Source organism: Synchiropus splendidus, chromosome 2, assembly GCF_027744825.2.
Source record: "Synchiropus splendidus isolate RoL2022-P1 chromosome 2, RoL_Sspl_1.0, whole genome shotgun sequence".
Taxonomy (NCBI): domain Eukaryota; kingdom Metazoa; phylum Chordata; class Actinopteri; order Syngnathiformes; family Callionymidae; genus Synchiropus; species Synchiropus splendidus.
In genome coordinates, this window is record NC_071335.1 from 32,442,419 (window position 1) to 32,458,310 (window position 15,892).

The window sequence follows — 15,892 nt, forward strand, 5'->3', positions numbered from 1 at the left end:
AGGAAATCAACACAATCATTGAAAAATAGTTCAATTTAAAATGAAATGATGGTGGCATAATTATGTTGTTACTCATCTGCTTGCCAGCTCCCTCTTCAAGCAGGATCTAAAGGAGGTGGCGCGCTCCACAGCCTTATAACCCTGTGAGTTTTGAAGGTGGTGTAAAATAATGCAGGAAGAAACAGGGGGGAAGCACATGTGAGAAGGGAAGCAGAATCGTGGAAAATCATGGGCAACAAAGGAGAAGATGTAGGTTTGCAGCGTTGGGTTATATGTTAGAAGATACAAGGCAAAAAATGGAAGAGGGTGGGGAGGAAAGAAAGAGAAGGATTTGTTAATAAGCCAAGGCTGTGAAGGCTAAAGCATCAAAGCAGTCTATATTCCGTCATTTATCTAAAACTTCTTTAACACTGACATGCATTTTCGACGAGAACCTGTCATACTAAGAATAACCACTAGAGGGGTGTCACGCCACGATGTTATCGAGTTTCAATAACACTATAGAATAGATCACAAAAAGCACATAGAGCGCTTTACAGCTACCATTGAATGTATTTGGAATTTAAATGTATATGTATTTTTATACTTGCTATAAAGCAGAGGTGGGCAGAGTGTGGCCCAGGGCCACATGCAAGCCCATTGCCTGTATTTATGTAGCCCAGTGGAGGCCCTCAAAACAAAACTACAAAAGATACTAATCGAAAAGCTAAAATTGAAAATATAACCTCATAATAAAGTGCTGTTATATCTTATACTTACATGTACACTTCAAATTATTTCCCAAATATTTATGATGTATTTTGATAGTGCTTAAATGTATAGAAATATATATAAAATAAAAAATACAGTATATGCCATAAATGATGCCATACATAAACAACTTATTCAAGCCTGTATAAGCAGCATATTAGCCAGCTATTAGTCATTATAAAATATGTATGAGTATTCTGTTAAGCCTGATTATATTTTACCTGAGGGTGGTCACCATATGTAATCAAAAAGCATGTTTATTTTAATCAAATACTGCCATTGTGTAATTAGATGTTATCTTATTTTCCTCGTGTTTTTCCCACCATCCTTCTGTCTTTTGGTTTGATGGCGCCACACAACTGTCACAGTATACAATGTGACACATTAGGAAATTTAATAGCCCATTTCCCAAATTTAAACTTATCAGGTCATATTTGTCAGACAAAAGCTCAAGCTCAGCACCAAGCCTATGTGTCTGTTAGAGACCTTGACCTCTGATCCCCACACTGAGGGAGGTAAATTGCTTTGATGGGGATCAATAAACCCCCCTTTCACGTGTCACTTCCTATTGTGGGAATAATTTAGCGTCCTCACATTCAGTGCTCTCCCCTAAGAGCAGTCTTGATAATCAACATTTAAAAAAAAATATTATTAATTCCTCTCACCCTGGCCCCCCTGTGCAGCCGGTCCTTCATTATGCCGATAAACTCTTTATAGGAAAGCTGGTCGTCGTGATCGACGTCAAAAATCTTGAAGATGGTGTTGACCAGGTGCCGTGTTAACTTCAGACCCGTCGCCACGTAAACAGCCCTGGCAAACTCATCTAGAGAAGAAATTGGAGCAGTTCACCTTCAGCATACGTCTCGTGTCGGCCTCTTCGCTTACCTTGTCCAATGGATCGAGAAGCAAAATTGTACATCTGCATGGCAATAGCAAAGTCCTCCAGGTTGTTGAGAAACTGGAAGAATGACCTGAACTCATCAAATGTGATTCCCTGAAACAGCAAACAGCAACACATTACTATGTCAATGAGATTGACCACAAACATGAGCGCTTTGACCATCACAGCAGGATGCAATCATGTAAGGGAGCTGCGCTGAGCATGCTTGTAGCTATATGTATGTGTTTGTGTGTGTTGAGGGGAGTGGGGGTGGAGTGAAGCAGCAGAGCAGTGAAGTATGATGAGGGACAACAGCCTCAGGCACAGTCGTGGGAAATTACAGGAGCCTACTCATGGCTAGAAGGAGAAAGCTCAAATATAAAGGAGGAGGGAAAAAGCACTTTTTTATTTTGATTTATTTGTCACAGCAGTGGATAATTTTAAGTTTTCCACCACTTTTTGTAAGATGTTTTATGCAAGGAGAAGCAAAGCATTTCCACAATGAATCATATCAGAAAATGCATTATATAAACCACCTTTTTTGGAGTGTGATGGAAAACATTGTCAATAATGTGCTATGGTGTGGGCCATCACACCACAGTAAAAAAAATTATGAAGAGAATCCAATAAGAGGGAAAACACAAGTTAAAACATTCAAATGTTGCAGATATAAAATAAAACTCGCTTAAGACAATTCTGAATAATATAGACAGGTTTGAGGAAAATATGATTTTGCTATGTGCATATAATTTTACAAAATGATGAAAAAGGAATAAAATGTTGCAAAATACACCATGTAATAAGGAGAAAGAGAGAGGCTATGGTAAATATGAATGAAGCATTGTATAAGGCTGTCAATCGATAAAAAAAAGTTGAATCTCAGTGATTCACACTAAAGCAACTCATGATTAATCACAACTCGTGTTGAATGTAACTTCAAGGAAGATTTTTATCAACACAAGAGTGGCCAATATTCCTTACAGTGTTTGCTTTTAGTGTGTTTTTGAGCCTTTTCAGGGCCTCTGAGGTAATTCTAAAGAATGTTCTTGACAGTATCTGTTATGCTGGTTCGCTGTATTAAACAAATATTTGCACAAGGAAAGGATTATTGACCACTCGTGTTGACAACCTCTTCCTTTAAGCTCCATTTAGAACAGATACTAAATATAACATTAATTTGCCATTAATCGCAAGTTAACTCAGCTTTTAATAGTGTTGTAATGTTGAGCATGACTTACAGGACTGAGGTACCAATACTGGTCGTTGTGAAGCTGCTTTTTTTTTTAAAGATTGTACAGATAAAACTGACTGACTCAAAACATATATTTGTTTAAAAGCCTTAACTCCCACTCAGAGAAAACACTCAACAGATGGTCAAAAGAAGTTTTACAGTTAGCATGAAAAGGACACCTTACCTTTTCATCAGGTATGGACTGACGGACATTCTCCAGGTAGGCACTGATGTTTTCCACATTGGTAAAGCGCAGCAGGATTTTGGCAAAATCCTCCTCACTGATGGTGGTCATGCCTTTAGAGTAGGTGAGGAACTCAATTTCCAGCACCTCTGTCTGAAGGTTGTCCATAAACCTGACCACCATAAAACAGAGATATTAGCCATTAATAATATTCCTTCGACAAACAGACCCTCACTTACTGTTACCTGTAAAAGTCATCAAAGGTCAGCTCTGCCTTCCCCTTCTTGCCAAAGAAATGGACCAACAGAGTGGTGTCAATGGTTATACTTTCATCTGCTCGCTAAGGGATAGTCAGACGAGAACATGAATTCAGCTCAAAGACATAAAATAACATCAGACGTCATGTTTTGTTTGGAGAAGAAGCCAGGAGGTAGATTGTTCCATCATCATTCGAACACACAACTGCTGAGCCGAGCAAGCCGGAAGCAGGTGCAACATGTGCAGAACACACGAGTGACCAGCGACTCAGACATTCAACACTCAGCAGCTGTCACATCCTCACATCAATCCAGAAGGTAGACAGAACACTTAAATAAAGCAGATTTTTTGTTACAGACCCCTTTGTACATTCAGATTGATTTGGGTTTAAACACAGAAAACCTTAAAGATTCCTCCCCAGTAGAAGATGGGAGTGACCATCATTCGCTTGAAAAAGTTGTTATTAGCCAGTTATTAGTCATTATAAACTAAACATACTAGAAACTAGTGATGAGTCGATGAGGTATCATGAAACAGTATTGCAGGGCTGATGAAACAGTGTCCTGATTTTCTGAGGGCACTAGGTGGCACTCTTGGTTAAGAAATAATGTGTTTCAGTGTCACAATGTGTGTCAGTAAGTCCAAACATTTTACAGCAGACAGTGCCGTCTGGTGGCCTCTAAAAATCAGAACACTGTTTCATGAAACCTCATCAGCCCTTCAATGTGTGTCATGAAAGCTCAAAGACCCATCACTACTAGAATCCAAACCTTCCAGACTGATGAGAGCTGATGCTATAGCAGAGGAATACAATGAGAAATGAAAGCTTTCCCATCCAGCAGTGAACATTGAACCAAGTGACAAGTGTGGACGAAGGAGGGAGAAGTTGAGGAGATAAATACAGTCGGTAAGAAAGAAAGGGTAAGACATTGAAAAGCTTGGTCTGAAAGCCAATGGCCAAGATGTCACATGCGTATTTCTAGCAGTGCCATACCAGACTAAACACCTAAAAAGAACATCGAAAACAGCAGTGCTGGACAAAACCCGCATGACCAATGCAGAGAATCTGAGCCGATTCCACCTTTTTCTGTCAGCAAATAAGAGTGAGAGTTTCCTCTGGAAGGATATGTCTTGGTTAAAATGTTTTAATTGCCTTTCCTGTGTGTCATGACTAAATTACATCCTCATGTGAATATATTTAACTCAATGCCTATGCTATAATCTTTCTAATCCATCACATAAACCCGCCGTAGGACACATTTTGAAACCCCACTCAAGTCCGGATCCTCAGTTGATAGATTTTGGACAGTCATGGCATGCATGCTTCAGTTATTGGTTCAGAAAAAGGTGACAAGATCAGCCAAGCAATCCCTGAGACCCTGAACTAACAGGCAGTCAGAGAACCCTAAGGCCCCCAATACGCGCTGCCATGCCCGACCCAGGCGACCCCCAATCCTGCCCAGTCCACAGCCATGCTAGTAAATGCAGAGATGAGATTGGGGGAATCTCGTTTCCTTGGAGCCTTTGAAAAGGAAACATTTATGCCATGTCCATCATCAATGCTGTCATCAAAATGCTACTGAGGCTGCTACCTCCAGGGTAAAATCCTAAAATCCAATGCCAGTAGAGAAGACAATGTCACATAAGGTAAGTCATAATTTTTTATGTATTTAGCTTCCATCTCAAAACAAGTGCATGAGTGAAGGAAAGCTGCGGTCATAGGGAGATGAAGCTTTGAGAATACATGAGTAGGCATTAACTCTGTAACGCGTTCTAGAGCCCATTGCACCTGTGAAACAATTCCATAACGCTGCCCATATTTTTGATAAAGGTGCAACTCGAACCACTACTGCTTCTTGAACCTGCTGCTGCATGTTTAGGTATTTACCTGTAAAGAATGCACTTCTATTTTTTTTTTTTTCAGAAATACATATTCTATTCATTGTTGTTTTGTTACTGTGTCCCTGTCTTCAGTGAAACCGAGGAAACAGATCAGCACAGCGATAGTTCCCAATGAGAGTCTGCCTAACCTGGAGCAGACCTGATAGCTAATGGTAACACGCTGATCATTCCTGGAAGTGTGGAAGCACCAGAGTGAGCTCATCACGGCGATGATGGCATGACGGTGACCGTGCCCACAGGGTATGACTTGACACCTGGTGGAGTCTTCTGGAGCTTTTTCAGACTTTGATCATGACACTGATGGCAAAAACAGTAATTACTGATGTAACACTAAACGTCTTGCCTGGCCTCCCCATCGGTGACTAATGGAAGCAGAGATTATTGGCAGTCAAATAACGCCACGGTCACTCAATCAAGCCTCCCCAGATGAGGAGAAGATCCCTTTATTTCCTAAAACTGTCTTTGGTGTTAATCTCCCCTTCGCTCACGTATTATTTCCTCTTTCATCTACCTGTGTCGCGAACCTGTTTCTCCTAGCACTGTCCGTCATTACCTCCTTCACCAGACAAACACAGAGGTGATGAACCCTTTCATTCATGCGCTCGCCCTCCTCCCCCCTCCCCTGCCTGTCAGTCAGACCCTCCTCACCAGACAAAAGCAGAGAGGTAACATGGTGACTAATCTGTTGAGTAAACACATATTTCTTTAAATACGAGCCGCTACTCCTTTCATGCCTTAATGTGCTTCCCGAACCTCTTTTGTTCCCTCCCACTTTGTAGCCTGACATTTGTTTTCCCCTCACCCATGTCACCTACTCCAGACCTCTCCCGCCTTTCTTTAGTCATTAAGGGTTCTAACACTTCCCTTTCTTTACACATGTTGTCTCACACTAGAGCGCCATCTCATTTTCACTGGCGTTTATTTAAATAGACATAACTCTTCAAACACGTTCATCCGGCTGATTCCTGACTTGATCATGTCTAACTACTTCATTTCATTAATCTCTTGTGACTCGGACATCCCACCAGATCAAAAGGCCCCAGCGTGTAAATAAAAGGTCAGGCCCATTACCTCCCACTGTCATTACCTGCAGCTCAGTTTCCGCTGCCACCACAGCCAGCAGCTTGTCATTAGTCTTCTCGTCTGCCTTACCTGGTATTAATCATTACAAACAACCCCTGGTAATATTTCGGGACGTATAGTTTGGGTGTTGTCTTTTAATGTGACTGGAGTTGTTCTCAATCAATTCAGCTTCAACTCAGCATTATCTGACACAAAAGCTACGACACAACACAGGCACAATAACACAGACCAAAGCACACATGACCAAAACAGAAAAGGTGAAATACATAAGATAAAAATATATATTTTAAAATGATGACTGCCACGGATAATAATGTTTTTAAGCAATAAAGATTGTTCTTTGAAGAACAACCATGAGCAAAATCACACTATCACCTCCTTGGAAAAATAACTTCTGTAAAGACGCATAAGATGTTTGCGGGAGAAAACACAACCTTAAGTAAAAGACAAAATGAGGAGCACCTAACTACTGGGACTGAGCAATGCATGTCATACTGCATCTTCAGAAGCACATACATTAACATGGTTACTATTGGAAATAAATATGATTATAAATAATAGATGGGAAATGGATTCTTCTGATTCTAAAGGATTTTTATAATATATTTATGAGCACACTGACAATGACTAATTGCGTCTCTACTGTACCTTAAGGAGACGGGTTTGATTCTGAAACTGCTGTTTAGTTGACTTTTATGGCAGGTATATAGCAGAATTCTAAAGTTGCCATTACAACAGAGTTCATGTCAGTCAGCGACAGTCAGCGAGAGCGTTAGAGTATCAAATCCTCTGTAAAACTAACAGCAACATTAATATTGCCTGACTTAAAAATAGAGCTGGGATGCAGGAAACAGATGATGGGAAACAGAAAAGCATGACAAATGGAGAAGTAGAAATGATCTGTGTACCTCGGCCAGGTCAGAAAACAGAACCTGGCTGGCGCCTCGCCTCAGAACGTCCCAGTAACTCCGTGCCACAAACTCCTGACTGTCTTTTTTAAGCACCTGTAGAAGCGGTCAAGCAGGTCAGGGGTCAGTGCGCTTGCACTGCTCAACAATCACTCTGCCGTTGCTTGTGAAATAGTTATAATTAATCATAACAAAACTGCAGGATTTAGAAAACATAAATACAGGAAGTAAACATAAAGATGAGATTCCAAATTCTGGTATAAAAAGGGAGGTTTATCTCTGAATATGGATGGGAAATCCGGTATCTTGACCGTACTGCATAATTTAAAAATAATTAAATAATCAAAAAAACATTTTTTTAATCATGTTCAACTACATTTAGGGCTCCTGACGACCCACTAGCACCGTCTGACAAGGGAGGGGAGCAGCCATTTTATCATGACCTGCCCTGCTTCACTGTGTCAAAGCTCCTATTCATCTCATCTCTGACAAAAAAGGTGGACACGTGTGCGCCAGGAGGAAATGGTCTGGCTAAAATGAACTACTGAATCACTTCACTTGATGCTTTAAAAATGGAACAGTCACCTGGTGTGAAGTAGAAGTATATAACTGAAGGATAAATAAGTTATATAGGATAAAGCTATAATAAACATATGCATGGACTGAATATTAGCGATCTCAATTATTTTTGGTATTTCAAAGTCATCTTTACACATCATCCCCGCTTCTATTAACTTCACAATTTCTAAGCCAGCGCTGACTTTAGGCGTAGAAATCATGTGTCCTCTAATGACCCCTCTACCCTACCCCCGCCAACAAAATAGTCAATAGCTTCAAACTGTAGTGACTTAAGTCATTTTAAATCACATCACTCTCTTTTAAAAGAGTTCATCTCGAGTGACCCCTTAAATCTATGGCTCCTCTTCTGCCAGCCTTCCATCTATTCAGCCCGCTGTCCTCAATCCTCCACCAATCAATCACTCAGCCAGGCTGGCAGATGGACTCCCTGACTTGAGCCGCCATCCCTTTCTGCCATCCATCTCAGCATCGATCTGAGAGGACGAGCCATCAGGCACAAAATTGGAGACCAGGGATCACCAGAGATGCAAAAGCTGGACATTAAACATTTCAATTATCTAAAGCCTGTATGAAATAAGAAGTAAGTCAATATTTCTCCATAATGTTTGTGTCTACATATGTTTTATTAAGTACAAATCTATTGTTTAATAAGTTAAACTTTTAATACCTGAAAAAAGCTACTAAATCTCTAAAAAAATCTCTTCTCGCACATTAAAAAAAAATCCAATCAGCCTTCTGCCACTACAAGCACGAAAAAACAGAGGGGTGACAGTTTTGGATACATACGCTGTTTATGGGAGCAACCTGATATCCATACAGCTGCATACTCTAACAGAGAAAGACATGAGCAAGAGACAGAGCAAGGAAGAGCATGCAGTGACAGAGAGGGGAATAAGAAGGTAGAAGACATGTTAGTGGGTGCAAGGCTAGAGGCTGCAGATACACTCTGTAGTTGGATGTCATTTTCAATGCAATTGTGACCACACAAAATCAGAGTGTGAGTCACAATGACTCGGTGCAAATATTAATAAATAACACTGCTGTATCATTTAATTCCTGCATCACCAGTTTTACACCTTGATGCCTGAATTTCTTTTCAGCTGACATCAGCTGCTTCAAAGTCACATTTTAAGATGTCAATGTGCATCAAAGGTTCCTCGAGTACAGTGTAGTTATTTTGAGAATATGAAACAATTCACTGCCAATTGGGTACCATCCATTCAAAGATGCGTGTTTGAAGTTCGCAAGTTACTCGTAACAAACACTTTAACATCTTTGGTGAGTAAACTAAAGTGAAACAGGTAAAATTAGAAGCATTGAAAATGAAGATCTGGATAACAGTTTCTCCAAAAATGACATGTAATTCATTGTAAATGTTCAGATATGTAGTCACCCGATTCAAAAAATGCAGCATGCATACTGGTACGGTTTAGGGATCATTTGTTAGAATACATTTGAATGATGATGTGTCATTTTAAATACATCCACATGTCCAGGTAAAAAAAAGAGAACACTTTGATGTACATCATTGAGATACACACACTACTGGCTCTGGATGTATTAAAATGCCCTGTATGTGTCCAAAAAGGAAAATAGTCCACGTGTAATAATATTTTACACATTTACATGGAAATAATTACTGCAGTTAAAGCTTGATAACCTTTCAGCTGTTGCTGTGTTATTCTGATGAACTGTCACAATGTACTTCACCCCTCTCTTGCTCACACACACACACATACACACATACACACACACAGAAGCACAGCTTGTTATCCTCTTCCTTACCAACTGTGCAGATTTCTCAGCGTCACCTTTTCTCCCCTTCTTCTCATTTTTCTTCCTGAAAATCTCCTGAAGCTGGAACAAGAATACACCCAAAGTTGATGGGGTGACCATTTTAATATTTTAAATGATAAATATAAAAGTTAATATATAAATATATGAATGATATACACACAATATACAAGTAATAAATAATGTTATAGGACACATCGGAAATTACGAGAACATTTCATAAACAACGTAGTGTCCATTAAAATATATATTTTTAACACTCAACGTCAATTTCATGATGAAGTTTTACTTCAATTCAGGCACCTAGGTCCAACAAATACCGGCATATTTAGTGATAAACCACACTGAAGTGTCAAATGTAATTTTATTTGCAAATTAGAAAGGACTTCCAGGGTACATCCTGATTATCATTAGAATTAAAAAAAAGAAGAAAAAAACACGAAATTCACTTCTGTATTACTAACAAACACAAACAAGGTAAAATGAAATCAAAAACAAAATCTATATATAAAAAATAAAATGCTGATTTTGAGTGAAACCATACTCACCAACAAAGCTCAGAATGTGATTTGATTTTTCAGTATGAATATACGCAAACTTGAACACCAAATTCATAGAAGGATTTGTGTGGATGAACTGCATGCTTTTTTCCACATTCACAACTTACCACTAAGAACTCCCTCTTGTCCACCATCTGGTTACCGTCCGCATCAAACATATTGAAAGCAATCTTGAAGCCAGCATGGGGTTCTGTGTAGCACAGAGGAGAGGACATGGAGCCAGTGAGTGTGTATCTGTGTGTAAGGTCATTAGTCCAAAAATAGCCCAGGACACAAAAAGATGAACAGAACACAAATTGGGTATATTATAAATCAAGATCAAACACACAGTTTTGCTCACAAATGTCTTAAGCCATACTTAATTTTCTATTAAGGGAACAATAAAGCTCACTACAGGAAATAAGCGAGGATAAGATTGTCCTTTATTCATCCCACAATAGGGAAATCAAACGTGTGTAAGTGAAAGACTGGACTCACTGGTCAGGATGCAGAGCAGGAACAGGTACTCTGTGTATGAGATGATGCCTGGTAACACAGAGTTAAAGAGAAGGTCACATCCAACATACACACACTGTGTTTACAGATGTTCAAAGAGCATGGGCCTCCAGAGAGAAGCACACACATGCACACACACACCAGTGCTCATAGCAACACACATAATCCTTCCTTTCAAGAAGATAGCATCTTAAAATGTGTCTCCTCAAGCTGAGCTGCCAACAGCCGTTTGGCCACACACCGTTTCTCTGCACCCTAAGTGTCCAAAGTAAGGCTGATAGGTGTCTGTGTGTGCTCATGCTTTTGTGTGTGTCTGTGTTTGGATAAGCATGTGAAAAATGTTTTAGGAGGTGATCCTTTCTTGCCTCAGGCCCATTTAGGAATCTTTTTCGCTTTCTGTCTGATCGCTTAGATAGTTCAGGGTGACTCGCTTGAGTGTTACGGCAGACTGGTTTCCAGCTTGTGTGGAAATGTGAGTGTGTGAAGGTAAACATGACACCAGCGAATATCTGAATGAGGCTTGTATTTCCTTGCGTTTGAAAAGAGTTGGTTTGGAGCGAGAATTCTCCATGATCAGATTCTTGGGAACCATTTTAACCAATGAACCATCTAATTTGACCTCAAAACATTTGACAGACAACCATTTTACTTAGAACCGCGTGAAATGTAAACCATAAGTCTTCGCGGTTTTGAATAACTAATCAATCATTATTTCTACCTTGTATACCACTTATTTGTCCATTATATTTTTTTATTTATATTTATTGCACAATTTAGCAAACCACACAATTATTGACACTTTAATTCTGAAATGCACAGCATGTAAAAAGCTGCCCTCTTTTCAGTAGCTTTTCATTTTTACCTCAAGTCTGGTGAGTTGGGAAGGTGATACTCTACAAACACAAAAGGCACACATGCGGGAAGAATCACACTTCTGTTTTCATGGCAGGGGAACTGAGGACGGACTCCACACCGGATTAGATATATTTCAACCCAATTTGTTACATTGTGAGGCCGATTTTGAGTGAGTGCAAGTATTCTTCATTTACACCACAGGGACTCACCACCAGGCTGTGTGATTCCCATGTTACAATCCCCAGAAACAAATGCTTTCAGTAGGCAGGAATGAATGAATTCAAGAAATCCAGCACTCTGTTGGTACTTCATTTTTATTATACAGTCAGGTCAGGTAACTAAATGGATGAGTGAACCGTTTTGCTCAAAGGAACAGCTACAGTGAACCACCAGGGATCGGGCATCGATTGTCGATAATGCAGTAGCTGAACCTGCCACTATATCTGGACTAAGCAACAATCACTCGTCCATTTTCTCAATGCTGCTCATGTAATTATTTGAGTTGTACTCTCACAGAACAATACAGAGAGGTGAGGTTTATTTTTAGTTCAGCAGGTTCAGCAGGTTGGATGGCTGTAGGAAGGACAACATGGTTCCAGACCCGGATTAGAGACACCTGGAGTGTCACACACTAATGCACACATGCTTGCATTTCAGTGACACAGTAGTAGGCAAAGTATAAAATGGATATCAGAAGCGGATTAACATCTTTCACTCATCCATTTAGTTACAATGCTCATTTCTACTTGAACATGGTACAGACCAGTGTCTGTGACCAATTACAGATGGATACAACTGGTCATTGACACCGGGAAAATTCAAATAGCTGATTTTGCCACTAGCCCTCTAGAAAAAAAGTAGCAGTTTGGGTAAAGACTTGGGGTGGTGCTCCTCCAGGTTCGAAACTGGCACCCTCAAACAACGTCACCTGGCGTACATGGTACTTCGTGATCTTGTGAGATTTGAATCATGGTGCCATACTTTCTGCACTGAGTCAAGGTACTTGTACTTTGTATACACCACGCAACAACAATGACAGCTAATGATCGCTCAACCATCCTCCTTGAATCAAAATGCTGAGGGATGGTGAGCATTTCAGTGAACTGAAAAGGTCAATGTGTCAACATGCAACATGAAAGGCAAACTTTGGTGTTAACATTACATGAAAAAGTCAATTTAACAGGCGTCAATATGTGACACCTAAGGAACTGTTTCTCACGAAAGTTCCACCAACGCTGTCAACTATGACTGGATCAACACCCTTTTTATTTGAAAATGGTGCTGTAGTTCAAAGCTAGCTTGACAGCGACATATGCAGAGGGGTTTTAATCTATACAAACAGGCGAGTCTTGAAAATAATAAATAAAAAACGGAACCATTGTCTTTCGTATAAATATTGTCACTGATAGTTTCTTGTAAAAAAATATTTTAGGCACTTTTATAGAGCTGATTTTCTGAGAATTAACACATTTAATTAATTGGATTGAATTACGCATTTCATTTGGTACGTGCATGTGTTGGTGTCTACCTTGTTCTCTCAGGTTGCGAAACAGTTTGGATGAACCCCTCCATACTGGTGGTGTGTCTGACAGAATCTTCTCCAGCTCCTACAAAAGCGCCAAGAGAGAAACTGAAAAACGGTCTGAGAAGAGATTTAATGTTAACTCAAACTCGTGCTTTACACAGAACTTTAGTTTATTGAGTAGAAATAAAGGCATCACTTCAGGTTGAAAGTGTAGATGTGGTATCCATCTCAACTTTTGTTAACTATGAGCAACAACTTAAAGAGGAAAAAAAAACATTGGACTTGGTCTCACCTGTTTGGTCAAGGACCTCCATGGCCGCTTGTCTGCCAGTGAGAGGACCAAAGAAGAGAGAAAAAGAAGGGTAAGAGTAGAGGAGTGTTTGGGTGGGCTCAGATAGATAGCATCTGTATGATCTAGAGATGTCTCTTAATGTGTTTAGTACAGTCTCATCACGCACAGACACTGGCTGTGTATACACTGTCATCATCACAGAACCATTTGTACTGTCTAAAGTGCAGCGTGCTTGTCTTTGTAGTACATGGAATGTCCCCATAAAAGCACATACAACTTTTGTTCTGTTTTATACAACAAAGTTCACCTAATTCAACTTCAAAGGGGGCATTAGAGGCAGTCGGCTGCAGAGAGGTTACGTGCTGCTGTATCGTGTGTCAGCAGAGATGTAAACACAGTACAGGTGCACACTTTGCACGCAACAGAATCCTGATGAAACAACAGATTTGTTTCATTGGAATCCCGTTTCTAGAACGTTGACGGGGTCCTTTTATATAAGTCAATCTTCAGACCCATGGAATGTAGATTGTTTGAGGAGCGTTTATGTGAGTCTGACTAACATGAACCTCAGTCTAAACAATAGCCGTACCATCAGCTTTGAGGACGACTGGTCGCACTTCATCCATGACTAAAGTCAGAGGTTATTAACAATAACAATGCTGCACTATAAATTAAAAACTCAGCAAAAATCTGCAGTGAGAACATTTGACAAAATGTAATTGTTTTTCCTTCCAGAAATCGGATTAATCTCACTTTTTGTGAATGTAACTGAAGCATTGAATGTGAGAAATGGAATCTCTGAACAAAAGAGGAAGTGGAAGATTTATCTTCATTTTTTAGGCATCTATTGCCAACCTTTTAATAATCTTTTCTTGATATTGTCTTTATTAAAAGTAGTGCTAGTGGTGGACTATGATTTACAGCTCATGGCGTAGCAGCTCTTGCTGCAGCCTCACAGCAAGAAGGTCACTGGTTTGACTCCAGCTTGAAGTGACTCACAGCTTAGAGTGAGCCTGTTTCCTTTTTGTGTGGAGTTTTCTCCCTGTTGTTGTGTGAGTTACCACCAACAGTCCAAAAACAAACACATGCCAATTGTCGACTCTATATCTTATGTGTGTAAATGTTGTTGTAAAAAATGTTTATGCTGTATATGTTCTGCCACAGGTTGGAAACTTGTTCAGGGTGTCTACTGCCTCTCGCCCAAGTGCCCAATCTGTAACACTGGCATCTGCCACTTAAAACATTTTATCAGCTGCACTTACTTCTGGGTTCACTCATGGTGACAGACTCAATGAAGTTTTGTGGAGTCATGTACAGCTGTCCATCATACTCCACAGAGCTGAACATACGGAAGCGATGCTCATGGGACGACATGTAAACATCTCCATCCTCAAAGTCAAATGCTCGTGCCTGAAAAATAAACAGTATGGGTTGGTTGGAAAGACTATAAATGCATTTAGATAAGTTGCACGGTTTGAATTCTGTTGAAGGAATAATATTCATTACAATATTTATTACATTTTTGACAAGATATTAGAGGGCAAATTTAACATTACACAGTATTGCACAAATTCAGCACTCATCCGTGGGTGCAACAGCAAACACAGTTTACTACCTTATCTATTTTCCCTCACAATTAACGGCTGAAAGATCATTTGTCATGGAGCCTTGGAATTTCCACATAACCGTTATTTGGGTTTTAAATCCCTCAACACTACCCAAACTCCAAACCATCAGCAGTACTTATGAGCTGCACTTCTCTGTCTCCAACTCATGCACTTCTGTAATGACATCTATATATAAAACAAGGAGGCTGAACCTCTGATGCAGAACAATCACACTTTCAGAAGAAAGTCTGACACTTGTGGCTTCCTCACTCACGAATGAACCAAGTTAACCTGAGTTTTAACTACCACATGTACATATCAAAGGGGAAATATATGGTATGACTGAAAATAAAAGTACAGATTTCTTTTTTTTTAGAGTCCACACAATGAGCTTTCCTGGCCCATTTCTCCTCTTCATCTTACTTTGTCTCTTAATTATTGCAGTGGGTTTTACTTTATAGATCCTAGTATTCTAGTAGTCCCCTTTACAAATCTTCAATGATGCGGCGCACAAAATAATCTTTTGTTATTTCTTGCGCTCCTCACAGAGACCACACCCCTGTGTAACCCCAGAAAACTGGATCAAACACTAACGTGTAAACACAATTTCATTTAATCTTTTGCATTCATACTGAAACACTGAAAAAACATTTTTTTTTGTACAAAATGGGCTCATAAAAGTCTAAAACAGCTTTAATAGATTTGCTTTTCTTGGACGCTTGTGTGCACAACCATCCATCGCTACAATAAAAATCACTGCACATTACTTGATACATGAATCTTTTTTCCCTGGGAATAAGGGGGAAACACAAACTGAAAACTGTTTGAACTGTGTGAACACGCAAAACTTTGATGAAAATGATGCAGTCTAGTTGACAGGACTTGATGGTTTAACTATTTAAATATTGCACAGACATCAATGACATTATCATATAACGTCCAGACAAAAATGCATATTGAAGTTTGCATAATTTCAGTGACAACAAAAC

The 15,892-nt window shown here is 39.7% G+C and overlaps 1 protein-coding gene across 9 annotated transcripts in view; it reads right to left on the bottom strand.

The window, feature by feature from the left end:
- Window positions 1–15,892, bottom strand: part of LOC128754640 (calcium uptake protein 3, mitochondrial-like) — a 41,653-nt gene that overhangs the window by 1,006 nt on the left and 24,755 nt on the right. For 3 of the 9 annotated variants that reach the window (XM_053857398.1, XM_053857399.1, XM_053857391.1), the window contains 12 exons: window positions 14,559–14,706; window positions 13,297–13,328; window positions 13,008–13,086; window positions 10,607–10,654; window positions 10,237–10,319; window positions 9,561–9,632; window positions 8,562–8,603; window positions 7,197–7,292; window positions 3,291–3,385; window positions 3,046–3,217; window positions 1,636–1,744; window positions 1,416–1,573 (listed from right to left, as the gene is read on the bottom strand). In XM_053857398.1, the coding sequence (XP_053713373.1) occupies window positions 1,416–1,573; window positions 1,636–1,744; window positions 3,046–3,217; window positions 3,291–3,385; window positions 7,197–7,292; window positions 8,562–8,603; window positions 9,561–9,632; window positions 10,237–10,319; window positions 10,607–10,654; window positions 13,008–13,086; window positions 13,297–13,328; window positions 14,559–14,670 (1,098 nt within the window). In that variant the 5' untranslated portion in view covers window positions 14,671–14,706. Of the gene's footprint in view, window positions 1–72; window positions 142–1,415; window positions 1,574–1,635; window positions 1,745–3,045; window positions 3,218–3,290; window positions 3,386–7,196; window positions 7,293–8,561; window positions 8,604–9,560; window positions 9,633–10,236; window positions 10,320–10,606; window positions 10,655–13,007; window positions 13,087–13,296; window positions 13,329–14,558; window positions 14,707–15,892 lie in introns of those variants that run through there. The other 6 variants (XM_053857392.1, XM_053857393.1, XM_053857395.1 and 3 more) reach the window with 6 other exon arrangements.